This window comes from Nuphar pumila, chromosome 7, assembly GCF_984573655.1.
Source record: "Nuphar pumila chromosome 7, dmNupPumi1.hap1.1, whole genome shotgun sequence".
Lineage (NCBI taxonomy): Eukaryota > Viridiplantae > Streptophyta > Magnoliopsida > Nymphaeales > Nymphaeaceae > Nuphar > Nuphar pumila.
In genome coordinates this window covers 26,358,533-26,373,931 of record NC_143255.1, presented here as the reverse complement: position 1 = coordinate 26,373,931, position 15,399 = coordinate 26,358,533, and the positions used below count along the sequence as shown (strand labels likewise).

At 37.1% G+C, this 15,399-nt stretch overlaps 1 protein-coding gene across 4 annotated transcripts in view; it reads right to left on the bottom strand.

The window, feature by feature from the left end:
• The window catches only part of MGT10 (magnesium (Mg) transporter 10), an 84,786-nt gene extending 70,892 nt beyond the window's left edge, over window positions 1–13,894 (bottom strand). For all 4 annotated transcript variants that reach the window (XR_016433039.1, XM_090012144.1, XM_090012142.1 and 1 more), the window contains exons 1-3: window positions 13,377–13,894; window positions 10,510–10,582; window positions 1,567–1,637 (exon numbers count right to left, since the gene is read on the bottom strand). Coding sequence is in view for 3 of the 4 variants with exons in the window: in XM_090012144.1 (XP_089868270.1) it covers window positions 1,567–1,637; window positions 10,510–10,582; window positions 13,377–13,736 (504 nt within the window). In the remaining variant the exon portion in view is untranslated. The remainder of the gene's footprint in view (window positions 1–1,566; window positions 1,638–10,509; window positions 10,583–13,376) is intronic.
• Between the last annotated feature and the right edge of the window lie 1,505 nt (window positions 13,895–15,399).

The window sequence follows — 15,399 nt, the reverse complement described above, 5'->3', positions numbered from 1 at the left end:
ATATAGTTTATGCTGTCAATCAGGTATCCCAGTTTATGCATGCTCCAACGGAGGGTCATATGGAAGCTGTGAAGCGCATTCTACGCTATTTAAAAGGAACTGTAGGAGACGGACTTGTTAATCGCAAGAACGATAATCTGCATAGAGGACATACACTCATCACTTATACAGACGCAGATTGAGCAGGGGATCCAGATGAGAGACGATCTGTCTCTGGATACTGTGTTTATATTGGGCACAATTTAGTGTCCTGGAGCAGCAGAAAACAAAAGGCAGTGGCACGATCGAGTACAGAGGTTGAATACAGATCGATGGCTGCAGGCACGGCAGAGGCCACATGGATTAGACACTTATTGAGTGATCTTGGAGAGACAATTATTCGATCATTTCTTTTATGTGACAATCAAAGCGCAATAAACATTGCATGTAATCCTATCCAGCATAGCCGAACGAAGCACATTGAGATTGATCAACATTTCATACGGCAGAAAGTCGAGATGAAGGAGATAGAACTACGTCATGTTCGAACAGAAGATCAAGTGGCAAACCTATTTACCAAGGGATTAACAGGACGTCAATTTTGGCTATTGAAGAGCAAGTTGTGCATGCTCCAAAATCACGTACAACTTGAGGGAGGGTGTTAGAATACAGCATTGCATATGCGTATGGATCTGGATCTAGATCCAGATCCATATTATATGTACACATGTTAAATAGGTTTTCAGTAATGGCATTATTGTAATATGTATATGTTTCTAATTTATAATGCTTAGGGTTTTGGTGGTCGAGCATTGAAGTGCCGCCCCAGCCTTTCGTGAATTGCTCCCTCTCTCTCTCCCTCTTATCTCCTGTGAACAATTCTGATACGAACTTGAAGGCTCTTCTTTCTTTACATGGTATCAGACCATAGTGCTCTTGATATTTGGAGATTAGCAATCATGCGTTTGTGTGCTCCTGAATTGCTCCTCAAGTGTTTGTGTGCTTGTGGTGCGGTGTCGTGGTAACTCAAGTGGGCATGCTCTCTCTCTCTCTCTCTCTCTCTCTCTCTCTCTTCTTTTTGTAAACATGGCCCAATATGTATGCATACATGTACCTACATGTGTGTGTGTATGTGTGAAATCCTCTCTCCACCATAAGTGCATGCACACATGCACATAATCTTTTCATATGCTAATGTAAACCCTTTGTATAGTGTGATGATCTTTGCACATTTCATGCATGCAGATTGAGTGCATGCTTGGACATTAAACTGTTTTCTGTTAGAAATGGTAACGTGAAGATTAGAGTTGTCAAATGCATCCATGAACACAAATATACTTCTAGTATTCCTCCATTGACATGATGAAAACTGATAGAAAGTTGAACAGCTCTGTAGTTTGGTGTTATTAATGATCAGTAGTTTTTAAGTGCAGTTTTCTGGCAATTGTTTCTCTAGGGAAAGAAATTGATTCCTTGCACTTACAACCTAGAAAAGATTAATGATCAACAAGAAAAAAAAATCACAACAAACGCAATCAAAATTCTAAAGCTGCTTGGATAAAAATGTTGGAAAATAGGGCATGTTACCAGTAAAGAAGGCATTGAGTTAGTCAACCATAAGGACGGATCAACACTCCTAATATCTCGAAGGCGAAGACCTGATATTCAACATACATTGTTATTGCAACAGAAAGGACAATGTAACAAATTTTGGAAAAGTTTTTGGATGTAATATTTCATGTCAAATCTAAAACTCACCAACAGTTTCCAAATAAGTTACTGGAAGCCAATTAAAAGAACAGAAGTATAAGATCCAACAATTTTACTTACCTAGAATGTCATAATGAAACTTCCAGCAATTGTAAAAATGGATGGGCAAAATTATTCAACCTAACCAATTCTATGCAGTCCAAGTTGGCACAAAATGGCACCTACTCAAAACTCTAATCACACTGAGATTCAAAACCAACTGGAAAGGGCCCAAACTCACCATTTCCCTTAAGGGTTGAATCCATCAATGGTACACCTAGTGGTGAACTGTATACACACTGCAAATCAGTGAAGAGACAGCATCCCTTTGTGCCTTTTATCTACATGATATAACTTAGCGCTGAAATCATGCCTATAAAGAGCATTACGTGAAGCTTTATCCTTATTTTATTAGTCAATTTGTTCTCACTTTTCTATCAAAAGTTAAAGTGATTTTACTTAAAATAAAAAAGAAAGGAACAAGACAAGCAGAGACGTACAAAGAAGGCAAACATATAGATATAGTAAGCATCAAAGAATCAAGATTTGTCCTCGTGAGAAACCTTACATAACCCTATTTAAATACGATCCACATTCTGCTAATTAGTGTTTCCCTGTAAGACTCGTGCATTTAAAAAAAAAAAAACTGGACCCCCCCCCCCCCCGGGTGGTCTACTTAAACCCCCACAAGGGGGGGGGGACTTCTTTTTACGAAACGCGACCCCCCCCCCCCTCTCTCGACTCTTCCCTGAGCACTTGAAGCCCGACCTCGACCCTCTCTTCTCTCTCTCCCTTTTGTTATCTCCCTCACCCGAGCCGCCCGTCTCCCTCTCACTCTGCTAAAACCCTCGCCCAACCTCGCTCTTCCCTGCACCTCGCTGAAGCACAACCCGAGTCGCTCGACACTCTTCCCTGCGCCTCATCGGAGTTCCCCGACCCCCACTGGGATCCCTGCATGCCAGAGCCCTTCTGTTCCTTCTCTTTCTGTCTTTTCCCTCTTCTTCCCCCCCTCAGGTACGTTCGCTACCCGTATCCCTCTCGCAGGCTCAAGTGAGCCCGCTGTTAAATTATATTAAAATATAGTTAGAATATGATTAGTCTAGTTAGAATTAGTTTAGTTAGATTTTAACTTTTTTTTTCTTTTTTTTTCTTTTTTTATTTTCTTTTTGGATTGTATTTGGGCTTTTTGACTAAGTCAAACATTGGCTAGTCAAAAAGCAAGAGAGTCATTGGACAAAAGCCCAACGACTCCCTCTCCTCTCTCATTCAATGTGTATAAATAAGGGGCAAAAGCCCCCTCATAATGTAAGAGATTCCTAGGGTGTTTTACTCTCTTAATACATATATTTTTCTTCTCTTTTTGCATACCCTTTTTCGAGTATTGTTGTATGAACCCTTGTGGTTCTTGTGAGTGTGGATCTTTGGTATTTTGGTTGAAGCTATTTGAAGCTTCGTTCGGTGTTGATTAAAGAGATCATCTTCTTACATGGTATCAGATCTTGGTTGTGATCAAGCAACTCTTATCGGTACATCGGGAAGCATGTCATTCAAAGGTTGAGAAGAAAAGTGATATTCTTTTCAAGTTTGTGTTCTTGCAAAAGCTTGAAGAAGTGCTCATACTCACTATCCGTGGTGGAGTACATTCTTTTTCCTCTCTTCTATTCTTTTTTTCTCTTTTCTTTACCGTTTCAAACCTTGTAAAATAGATGGCAATGATAATGTCACGATTAAACCCATTAAACTTAACGATATAAACTATGTTACATGGGCTTCAATTATGAAGCACCTTATATGGGGAAAGGGGTTATGGGGATTAGTAGATGAGACCGATTTGGAACCTAAGTTAATCCTTACAAAGGTTGAAGAAGAGAATGAAATACCTCTTATAGAGGTTGAAATAACCAAAGTCATTACCACTTATGAGAAAAAGTGAAAATAATGGAGAATGAGACACCCCAAGATTATGTCTTGGCTTATAAATAGCGTTGACATCAAGAAATGTTCAAGTCTTGCAAAGTTTGAACATGTCAATAATGCTTGGGACTATCTTAAGAGAATGTATTCTCTTAAAGATATTTCCCATATATGCAATTTACAAAACCAAGTTTGGAATATGGTTCAAGGGGACAAAACTATTAGAGAATACTACAATAGTTTGTCCGAATTATGGGAAGAATTAGCTTTTCTTGAACCAAAGTGGCATTGAAAAGGAAAGTGATTTGTGACTATTGTCGAGAACCGGGACATGTAAAAACCTATTGTCCAAAATTAAAGAAACCATATGAAAAGAAGGTTGCCTCTGTTGGACCTTCTCAAGAATCAAGTGAACAATCCATTGGAAGCATGTCCTTAACTCAATTGGTGGACGCTCTGCAACCTCTGCTCAAAGGAGCACCTTCATCAATTGGAGCCGTCATATCTTCCGTGGGCATCTTCGATCCTGGTAAATCTCTTTGGCTCATTGATTCAGGTGCTTCATTTCATATGACACCTTACAGACAACTTGTCGGGGCACTATCTTATCTCTCCATTACAAGACTTGACATCGAGCATGTCGTTCACACAACAAGCCAATTTCAGCATGCTCCTACCGTTGTTCATATGGGAACAGTTCTACGTATTATTAGATATATTAAAACTTCTATTTTTGAGGACTTTTCTTGTCTGCTTCTTCCTCCTTAGATTTAACTGTTTATACTGATGCAGATTGAGGAGGTGATCCCAAAAATCGACACTCAACTACTGGCTTATGTGTATTTTTAAGTGAATCATTGATTTCGTGGAGATGCAAGAAGCAATAAAAGGTCTCTCTATCATCAACTAAAGCTGAGTACAGAGCTATGGCGACAACCACTATAGAAATAGTTTGGCTTAGGCGACTACTTCATGACATGGGTGTTGAGAGTACAGGAGCATCACGATTATGTTGTGACAACAAAAGTTCAATTTACATTGCCATCAACCGAATATTCCATGAATAAACCAAGCATATTGAGATTGATTGTCACTACGTACGAGAGAAATTTCTACACGGCACCATTGATCTTCCCTATGTTTCCTCAAAATATCAATTGACAGATTTCTTTACCAAACCTCTCGCTGCTCTTCGATTTCACTTTCTCTTAGACAAACTTTCAGTTATCCAACCGTAAGTTTGAGAGGGAGTGTTAAATTATATGTAAAATATAGTTAGAATAGGATTAGTTTAATTAGAATTAGTTTAGTTAGGTTTTTTACTTTTTCTTCTTTTTCTTCTTTTTTCCTTTTCTTTTTGGACTGTATTTGGGCTTTTTGACTAAGTCAAACATTGACTAGTCAAAAAGCAAGAGAGTTGTTGAACTCTTTTTTATCCCAAAAGTTAGGTATATTCCTAAATTAAATTTAAACCTCTTGTCTGTTTCTCAAATATCTGATTATGGGTGTAATGTTTTCTTCTCTTCTTATGGTTGTTCGATACAAGATCGCCAGTCAGGTTAGCTAATTGGGGAAGGTCATAGAGAAGGAGGATTCTATTACATGGACTTTTTGGAATTACCTAAGAATGATTTCTATGATAATGTTCAGAAACTAGGATTGGACCTATGGCACAAAAAACATGGTCATCCTCAAATGTCCAGATTCAACACTTTCCAAGTTTAGGGAAATTTTGTAATTCTGAAAGTTTCACTTGTAAAAACTGCATTCTTGGCAAAATGAAAAGATTACCATTTCATGATAGAACTTTTGTTTCCTCTAGAGCACTTGAATTAATACATTTGGATGTTTGGGGTCCCGCATCAGTTATTTTTGTCGATGACTATTCTAGACATATTTGGATTTACTTTATTAAGTACAAATATGAGGTTTTCTCACATTTTCAAACGTTTCATAAAATGGTTAAAAATAAATTTCAAAATGATATTTTCATTTTTCGCACTGATTCAGAGGAAGAATTTATGTCCAAAGAATTCAAAGACTATCTTAAATTACATGGCATTACACACCAAAGATCGTGTCCACACACACCACAACAAAATGGCCTGGCCGAACAGAAACATCGACACATCATGGAAACCATTAAGACTTTACTAATAGCCAATCAAGTTCTAAAAGATTTTTTGGCAGAAACTACCCTAACTACTACCCTATCTTATTAACCGAATGCCATCTTCTTCTTTAAAAAACGTAACTCCAATTGAAAAACTTGTCAACTTAGCTCATGATTACTCTAAATTAAGTCTTTGGATGCAAGTGTTTTGTTTTCACTAACAAAAATGACAAACTCTCTCCTCGTGCGATATCTTGTACCTTCTTAGGATATGCCAATAATAAAAAAGACTATTGGTGTTTTGATTTCAAAAATGAAAAATTATATGTATCCAGGAATGTTGGGTTGCCAAGAGACATCATTTTCAAAAAATGAGTGTAGCTGAGATGTGTATACTTAGATGGATGTGTGAAAATACAATAAAAGATAAGATTCGAAACGAGGAGATACGTAAGAAGGTAGGTGTTGCATCCATTGAAAATAAGATGAGAGAGAATCGTTTACGGTAGTTTGGACATATTCGGCGAAGGCTTAATGATGCTTCAGTTAGAAGGATGGAGAAATGGGAAAATATATTAGTTAAAAGAGGTCGGGGTAGGCCTAAGAAGACTTGGATGGAGATGATAGAAAAGGATATGAATGCTTTGAACCTCACCGAGGACATGGCATTGGATAGAAATGATTAGAGGAGAAGGATTCATGTGGAAGACCCATAATGATTTTCTTTTTTGGTTCATATCGCCGACCCCAATTGTTTTAGGATAAAGGCGTAGTTGTTGTTGTTGTTGTATATGTATCCAGGAATGTATCTTTCCTAGAGAAAGAAAGCTTTTTTGAATTTGAGAAATCAAAGAAAGTCACCGAATACTCCTTTTTAATAGATATGATTTCAAAACCCAATGAATGGGATCCTGAATGTGACTTTGGCAATGATCAAAGTCCTATTGATGTTGAACCTAATGATGATAATGAAGAGCAAACCCATAGGGACATTAGTCTACAACATTGAAGACGTAGAAAGTCAAATATTCCATGTGCATTAGAAAAATATTCTGAAGTACCAACTAAAAGGTCATCCAGAATTTTTACGCCTCCTGAAAAATTTGTGTCATACAAGTCTTTTTCACCTACATACAGGGCAGTTATTGCATTGATACAATCCTATACAGAACCGTCATCCTATTCTTAAGCCAAAAAACATATAGAATAGATAGAAGCCATGAAAACAAAATTAGATGCCTTAGAAAAAGCTAACACTTGGACCATTCAAGATGTTCCCCAAGGTAAGAAACCTATAGGTTGTCGATGGGTCTACAAAGTCAAAACCAAGAGTGATGAAACTCTTCAAAGATATAAAGTCTGCTTAGTAGCTAAAGGGTATGCCCAAGAGTATGTTATTGATTATAAAGAAACATTCGCCCCTCTTGCTCGTATGATCACTGTCAAAAGTTTAATAGCCTTGGCTTTCATTAGAAAATAGCCCATGTTTTAGATGGATGTCAAAAATGTTTTTCTCAATGAAAATCTAATTGAAGAAGTATACATGGAAGCCCCATAGAGTATTAATCTCCCTAAGGGTAAAGCTCTTCGTTTAGAAAAAACACTTTATGGTCTTAAACAGGCACCAAAAGCCTGGTATGACAAATTTAGTTGGGTTATGATTGATCTTGGTTTTCAATCTAGTTTAACTGACATTGCTTTGTTTGTTAAGAATTCTGATGCAGACATTATTATTCTCCTATATGTAGATGATATGATTATCACCGACGACGACAAATAGGGAGTTGCAAATATCAAAACCCTTCTTAAAACTCATTTTGAAATGACTAACTTAGGCTTATTAAGATATTTTTTAGGAATTGAAGTTGCTTATTCCCCTCGTGGGTATTTAATATCTTAGTCTAAATTTTCCTTTGATATTGTTTTCAGGTTTGGAATTACAGATGACAAGAAAGTAGACACTCCAGAAGTTGTCAACATCAAAATGAGGATTAATGATGGAAAACTTTTTCATGACCCCACTCCTTACAGACAGTTTATCGGAGCGCTTTCCTATCTCTCCATAACTAGGCCAGACATAACACATGCTATACACATAGCTAGTCAATTTCAACATGCTCCCACTTCTGTTCACATGGGAACAATCATGCGTATTATTAGATACATCAAATCCTTTTTTTCATGAGGACTCTTGTTATCTGCCTCATCATCTTTAGATTTAATTGCCTATACTCATACAGATTGAGGAGGTGATCCCAATAATAGACACTCAACCATTAGTTTTTGTGTTTTCTTAGGTGAATCGTTGATTTCGTGGAGATGCAAAAAGCAACAAAAGGTCTCTCTCTCTCTCGTCCACCGAAGCTGAATACCGAATCATGGCAATCACGACCATGAAAGTAGTTTGTCTCAGACGTCTGCTTGCCGACATTGGAGTTGAAGCAACACAAGCTTCACGTATGTTCTGGGACAACAAGAGTGTGATCTATATTGCAAGCAACCGAACATTTCATGAACGCACCAAATATATTGAGATGAATTGTTATTATGTCAGAGAGAAATATCTACATGGAACCATTGATCTATCTTATGTTACATCCGAATACCAATTAGCAGATTTCTTCACCAAACCTCTTGCTGCTCCTAGATTTCAATTTCTCTTAAACAAACTTTTGCTCATTATACCGTAAGTTTGAGGGAGAGTGTTAAAATGTAAAAATGTAATATATATAATAATAATATTATATTATATTATTATTATATATCTTTTCTTTTCTTTTCTTTTCTTTTCTTTTTTTTATCTAGTTCATTTTGAACTAGATATTTTAATCTAGTCAAGCCCCAACTAGGACTTGAAAAGAATATAGTCGTTGGACAACAGCTATATTTAGAGCCCAACGACTCTTATGGAGAGCTCTAAAAGAGCTCTCCTCTACCTCTTTTCCTCTTGTATAAATAGGGGTGATCCCCCTTAATAATGTAGCAATGCTTCTTAAGCATTTCTTGTGAGAAATAAAATATTATTATTTTTAGTATGTTCTTCCATTTATACCCTTTTACGGGTTGTGCTTGTAGTGTCTCCAATAGACACCCTTTTGTGAGTTGTTCATGCTTTTGTGGAAGGCCACCATTTCATTACATTTCTCACCTACAAAACAAATATGCAATGATAACTTTCATACGAAAGCATTTGGACATGATTTGGCATTTTCGTAAAAAAGCCCTTTTCTTGTGAAGGGCCTTTCTCTTTCCCACACATGAAACAAAGTGGCCTTAAGATGAACAATAGAAGAAAAGTTCACAAGACTATAGAAAGAAAAACAATAAAATATGGAAGAAAGAAGCAATATAGCAGAGAAAATAGGAGAAAAACAAGAAATAAGACAAAAGAATTAAGAAAGGAATGATTAAGGCCAAAACTAATGTACTAAAATTAGACCCAAACATAAACATCTGAGATTTTCTAGTTTAACCACACTAATACCATGAAAAAACTTAAAGAAGTCCTGTCACAACATGAAGGAACAAAAGTCAAGTTTCCCTGACCCCATGTGGCACTAGAAGATTGTTCTTTTTTGTATGTCATGTTGACCCTAATTAGGGTTGCTATAAACAATTAACAAATTAAAAATTTATATGAGATGACATTAATAAAATTCTAAAAGTAAAATATGCTGTAAAATTTAGTTACAAGTCTGTCAGTGTTTATCTGCTTCTAACTTGAATGACAAAGATGCCCTTGGTGGCAATCTAAAGCAATCTTTGACAATGGCTGATGATGATGACATAAATTTTACAATTACATAAAGCTTTTCCACTACTCTCTTTTCTGACTTCTGAAATATTAACTTCCCAAATCCCTAGATGGATTTAAATTCGTAAAATTTGATTCATACAACTGCTAGTATAACACTAACTAATTTTACAATGACTTGCTAACCAGACCAGCACTCCCTATGCATTTCTTCAGGCTCTTGCTATGCAAAATTGACAACCTAGACATTGTGGGTTCTTCTCAAATGCCAGTAACTATAGTTCTGACCATAGTTACAAGGAAGCAAAATGGATACGAGAAGAGATGCATGAAGCAAGAGCGGGGAAACAAGTGTTAAAAAGTAGTATGAGGTAGGAAGTGGGAAGGGGTTGTGAAATGATTATGCAAGCACATGAAAAATGAAAAGGAAACACGCACAAAGCAATATGAAGAACGGGCGGAAGCAAATAAAGAATGACATGAACACATGTATAAAATGATATAAAACCAACATTGCAAGCTTTTTATAAAAAAATTATTATTTTTTAATATGAAAACATTGGAAGTGAGGGGGAAGCAAATGGGAAATGGCAAGAAGCAAGAGGGAAACGTTAAGGAAGCGAAAGGGAATGGATTTGGGACACTAGGAGGAAGGAAGCTTCCCACTAAAGGGAATTGAGATTCCCATATTTTGGATGCAAGTTTCCCCAAGCTTCCCCATGTAGCAAGAAGCTTACAGTAACTATGGTTCTGATACAATAGTGAATAAAAGGTACAATAAAAGCTTAAAAGAATTTGACTTAAAAGAAACAAGAGAACAATTTTCATGATATAAAAAGTAAAGCAACATCAAGATTACATGTTTATTGATAATCCAACAAGATTTTACATTTTAACTAAATGATCAGTACTGAGAGTTTCCACTTTCCTATAAGCTTAGCAATAATGGCTTAACAAGTTACAATTCAAATGATTTTCAGAATTAATGAAAAGTACATACCACTAGATTTCAACAATTGCCTCCTACTAACATTCTTTGTGGACATTATTCCATCAGGCCTTACTTCTATCACCTACATGAAGGGACGCAATATCAAACAACTATCAAAGTTAGAGCCATTATGAATTTATTGGAAATAGATCAAACTAGATATACAAACAACTTTGTATCAGGAATCCATCCAATAAATGTAACATAACTCAATCTATTCAGTATATTAACCTACATAAGCTAAACACATGAATAAATATCATTAACACAGGTAACATCATAGCATGTATTGAAGAACCACATATAACTAATTACTCATTTGTCATCTAAGATGAAAGAATTGATGACAAGGTTGTATCTGCAATGCTTTTATTACTGCATTGATATTGTTGATAATTAGCATCAATAAGTTCCAATACCATAAAAGGGTGTGATGTGGTCTTGAAAGAAAAGAAAAATGAACCATGTCCACTGATGTAACTAAAGCTAAAGTAAGGTGTAATGAAATGTTAATCTATAGCATCAATAATGTTGCATATGCAACCCATATTAATCGAAGTTGGACTCCAAGCCCAAAGTACTTTATACGGTATGTCGTATCTAGATTCAAGAGAGCCTGGTAATGTGATCCTAACTCAGAAAATGCCTCTTACATCTCATTTCCAGATTAATCCATCTTTCATGTCTCCATCATGGTGTATATGGTTAATTATTTGCATAATGTTGGCAAATTGGGAAATTCAAACATCAAAAAGTGCCTCTATCATCTTTACCCTGCAATCTCCAATGGGTTCCATGTGGAATTGCGAGTTCCCTTCCCTACTTAAAACCAAGAAATGGATACATGAAAAGAAGAAAGAATGTGGTTCTTCACTGACCCATTGATCCTTCCAGAAACAGATCTTACCTCTACAATCCACCTCCATGATGATTCCTTCAAAAAGCACATACTATTTGTCATCCCCACTTTCCCTTTCCATTTTTCCTATCCCAACCCATGCTACTTACCAAGTCATTTTTACCTTTGATTAGAATAACTCACAAGAATTTAGCTTATTTGTAAGTCACCATTACCACTCGATTACCAACATCAAATTCATATGTCTATAACCTCCTCTAAAATACACACTTCGTTCCACTCTAGCAAATGTATGAACAGTGGCAAGCTTCCATTGCATAAGAAACTTTGAACAAACCCCTCTAGATGATTTGGTGCTTTGTATAAAATAAGAGTGAGACAAAACAAAGCAGAAGGCTTGTAAGAGCCATTTTAAATGCATTACCTGCCTTAACACCTTTGCTTGTATATACTCTATTGGTAGCATGCAGAACATGTAAACCTAGTCTAAATAATGTTGTGCTCAGCTTAGCAGGTATACAAGGAGATGGAATACATGGAACTCTGTCTATAAGCAGAATGTTCAATATGCTTCACATCACTGGTCTATACCAAAATCAAATCTGTACATCAAGCTCCACCACAAAATGACGTTTGTAGATGCCAGTTGTCTCCATTTGGGCTAACCATCCATATGGCCAAACCAAAGGACTTTATTGAATATGTATTCTTGCTGGAATGAGGATATACAAACCCACTGAGCCATCACAATAACCAAATCCAACTAGCTAATTGCTCTGCATAAACTTTTTCAATTGCTATCATGTAGTCCTTGGACTGCAAAAATCATCATTCTGTTTAGACTTTAGAGGATTCTGAAGCTCTTTTATAAATTAAACTTCCAATCACTTTTCATTAGAAATTTGCATATAAATTGCGAACAATGTGAAAAGGTGTTCTCTTGGACATCCATGTTTTTGCAAAATCACATTAGAACATATATATCTTTTTTTCCATTTAATCATATACTAACAATCATACACATATTCAGAACAAAATCACAATACCAAATTATCATACTACCAGTTAGGTATGCTTTTCTTGGGTCAGCAGTACAATGAAAATGGCAAGTTCATGCTTTGCATGGTCCCAAAAACAGCCACCTGTCACAGGAACATGCCATTTTGGTGGTGCGCCCCTGGTGAATCAGACACGCTCTAACACGCTGACACAACCCGACATATACAGCTATTAATTTGATGTTCTTTTAATATATTTTAATAGCTTTTACATTTTTTGTATAATAAAATATCAAAAGCAGTTTTTATTGATTAAAAAATTAAGAAAAAAACTTTGTTCCAAGTCTTATTTCTCAACAAATTTTCGAACTCGCATGTTGAATTCGTGTCACAAATCAGGTCGTATCCAAATCTTTGTGACGTAAGCAGGCACTCAAAGTTTGCCATATAATAATCAACAGATAGCATCTAGCAGTTAATTAGGGGAAAAGGAATAGACGCTTGTATTCTGTAAAATTAAACAACGAGTAGCATTTTGAGCATCACATGGTCCATATAAAAAAAACATCAATAACCAACTGAATATGCTAAACCGGTATTTTAATGTAACAAAAGTCGGATATTCATGGTGTCACCACGATTATGTTTTACAGCTTCTCTCGAATTTCCACAACATAACCTTAAACCACAAACAAGCATTCCACTGTATATAAAATTCCACAGCAACTATATGAGAAATTCTTTGCTTTGGGTAAGTGAACGGTTGGATAATTGCAAGAACAATTCAACGGTCGTAAGAAGGATTCTGCAATACAATTGTTCGAGAAAATAAGCACAACTATAACCAGAGTTCAATCGAAAACAAAAACTTAGAGAACCCATCATCCAAATGGTATTTAACTAACAACTCAAACAAGCTTCTTGAATCGCAAGCATGATTGAACCTCGCATTCAGCGAATCTAACACCAAAATTGACTGAATTTTCAGCGAAAAACAGACGAGCAGCGAATCAGCTCACCTCATAAACAGGCTCCTTGATTGGAAGGGAGAGAGAATCCGTCAAGGTGGATGCCGCGGTCCTCGCTGCACTCTTCGGCTCGCCGGGAAAGCTTCCTTCCTTGAGACCATCGGGGACATCATCCACCCATCCTTCTTCGTTCAGGATTCGGCTTTCCGCGTCGGCGAGCTTATCCTGGGCGAGTTTCCCGGGGTTTCCATCCGAAGCTCGGGAGACGACCCTGGCGTTCTTGAAGAAGAGGGGTTGCCCTCTCTTCTTGGTGAGGGAGAGCGAGAGGGAGGAAGGCCGAGAGAGAAGGAGAAGGTCAGGAAGAGTAAGAAGAGGGCTGTGTGCATTTGGGCAAGGACTCAGAATGGACATCTGGGGCGTTGGTGTATAACAGAGAGAGAGAGAGAGACTTTGCTGGGGTGGGGCTTTTGCTAGCTTGCTTGCTCACATCACTACCACGATCGTCCTGGTGGTGGCTCTGTGTAAGCAATGCAGCAGATGGTGGAGTTGGGGATCTCTCTCTCTCTCTCTCTTTTCCTCGACCAATTATTCTTATTATCCGACTGGTGGGCCGTTGCCACTTTGCAGTTTGCACTCACTGTTGCCGTACAGGTTTTAATATGGAACAGAGTAATTGCCGTTCATCTGATATGATGGGTGGTTGGAGTTTTGCGTCACGTATACGCACAGTTAGTGGAGCGCGAATTGTGTGTGTGCCCGTGTACGCGCGAGTTGCAGGTTAATTAGTTACTTAACCGCTATACACGACGAGCCGAGTTAAACTCGGCTCAAACTCGTTCTAGTAGATAAACCAGCTGAGCTTGAGCACACATAAACGAGCTTGATTTGCGTAATTATATAATGTGCAGAGTATATAGTATATAGAGTATAATATATGTACAATTTATGTTCGTAAATTTATTACATCAAATGGGCTTGTTCAGATGGGTAAGGTGTTAGCCTTTTATGGAAGAGGTCCATTGTTACTTTCAATTTTTTTTTTAATAAAAAATGCTCGGCTTCAGTCAAGCTCGAGTTCGACTCAAGCAGAGCATGTGCATCCCTAGCTGACATGAACCTCTATTTTTTTCTTTGATAATCCAAGAATCCACTACCCTCTTGAATTCATTGACTTTAAAAACCTTAGTTTCTTCTAACCAACCGTGGAGTCATGGTTACCTGAAGCTTTTTGCTATATGCAGAAGCTCGCTGTAGAAAACAGGAAACTCCTCTCTTCTTTAAAATGAGAGGAAGTTTTAAAAACCCTCATTTAAAATATAAAAAAACTGGATTCTTTTTTTTTTTTTGACAGAGAAATCTTGGGTTAGGCAGACCCCTACCAGTTGTACAACCATACTATTGGGATTCCAACTTGCAACATCCCAACACAAGGTGAGGTGCACTAACTGTTCCTGCTAGACAAGCGTCTCTTTTGCTTCCTCTGTGTTTCCCTCTCATTTCTTGCCACTTCCAGCTCGCTTCCCCCTCACTTCTTAGTTTTTTCATATTAAGAAATAATAATTTTTCTATTGCAAGTGTATATGTTGGTTTTATATGGTTTGTACTTGTATTAATGTCATTCCTTATTTGCTTCTTCTCATGCTTCATATATTGCTTCCTATGTATTTCTTTTTCATTCTTCATGCACTTGTCAATTGTGTCACAATTATATCATGCTTCTTGCTTCACGTTTCATTCTACCTTTTTAGCACTTGCTTCCTCAATTTTGCTTCACACATCATTTATCGTATCCATTTTGTTTCTTGGTAACTATGCAAGAAGTGCAATAGGTTTATGCCTTAAACAAAAAATGCATACTTGCATGAGGTTCATGAATCGCCCCTACCAAATGAGCTATAAATATTTTATCAGCCTAACAAGTTTTGCGGGTGTCACCCTCAACTGCCTTAAAAAGAGAACAATCATCCACTTCTGAAAAGGTGGTCACTGTGAGCACTAGATTCATGTGTGGTGTCCTCATACTTAGTGCAAAAATTAAAAAGTCAAGGTACCAAGACCGAGCTTTCGGAATAGG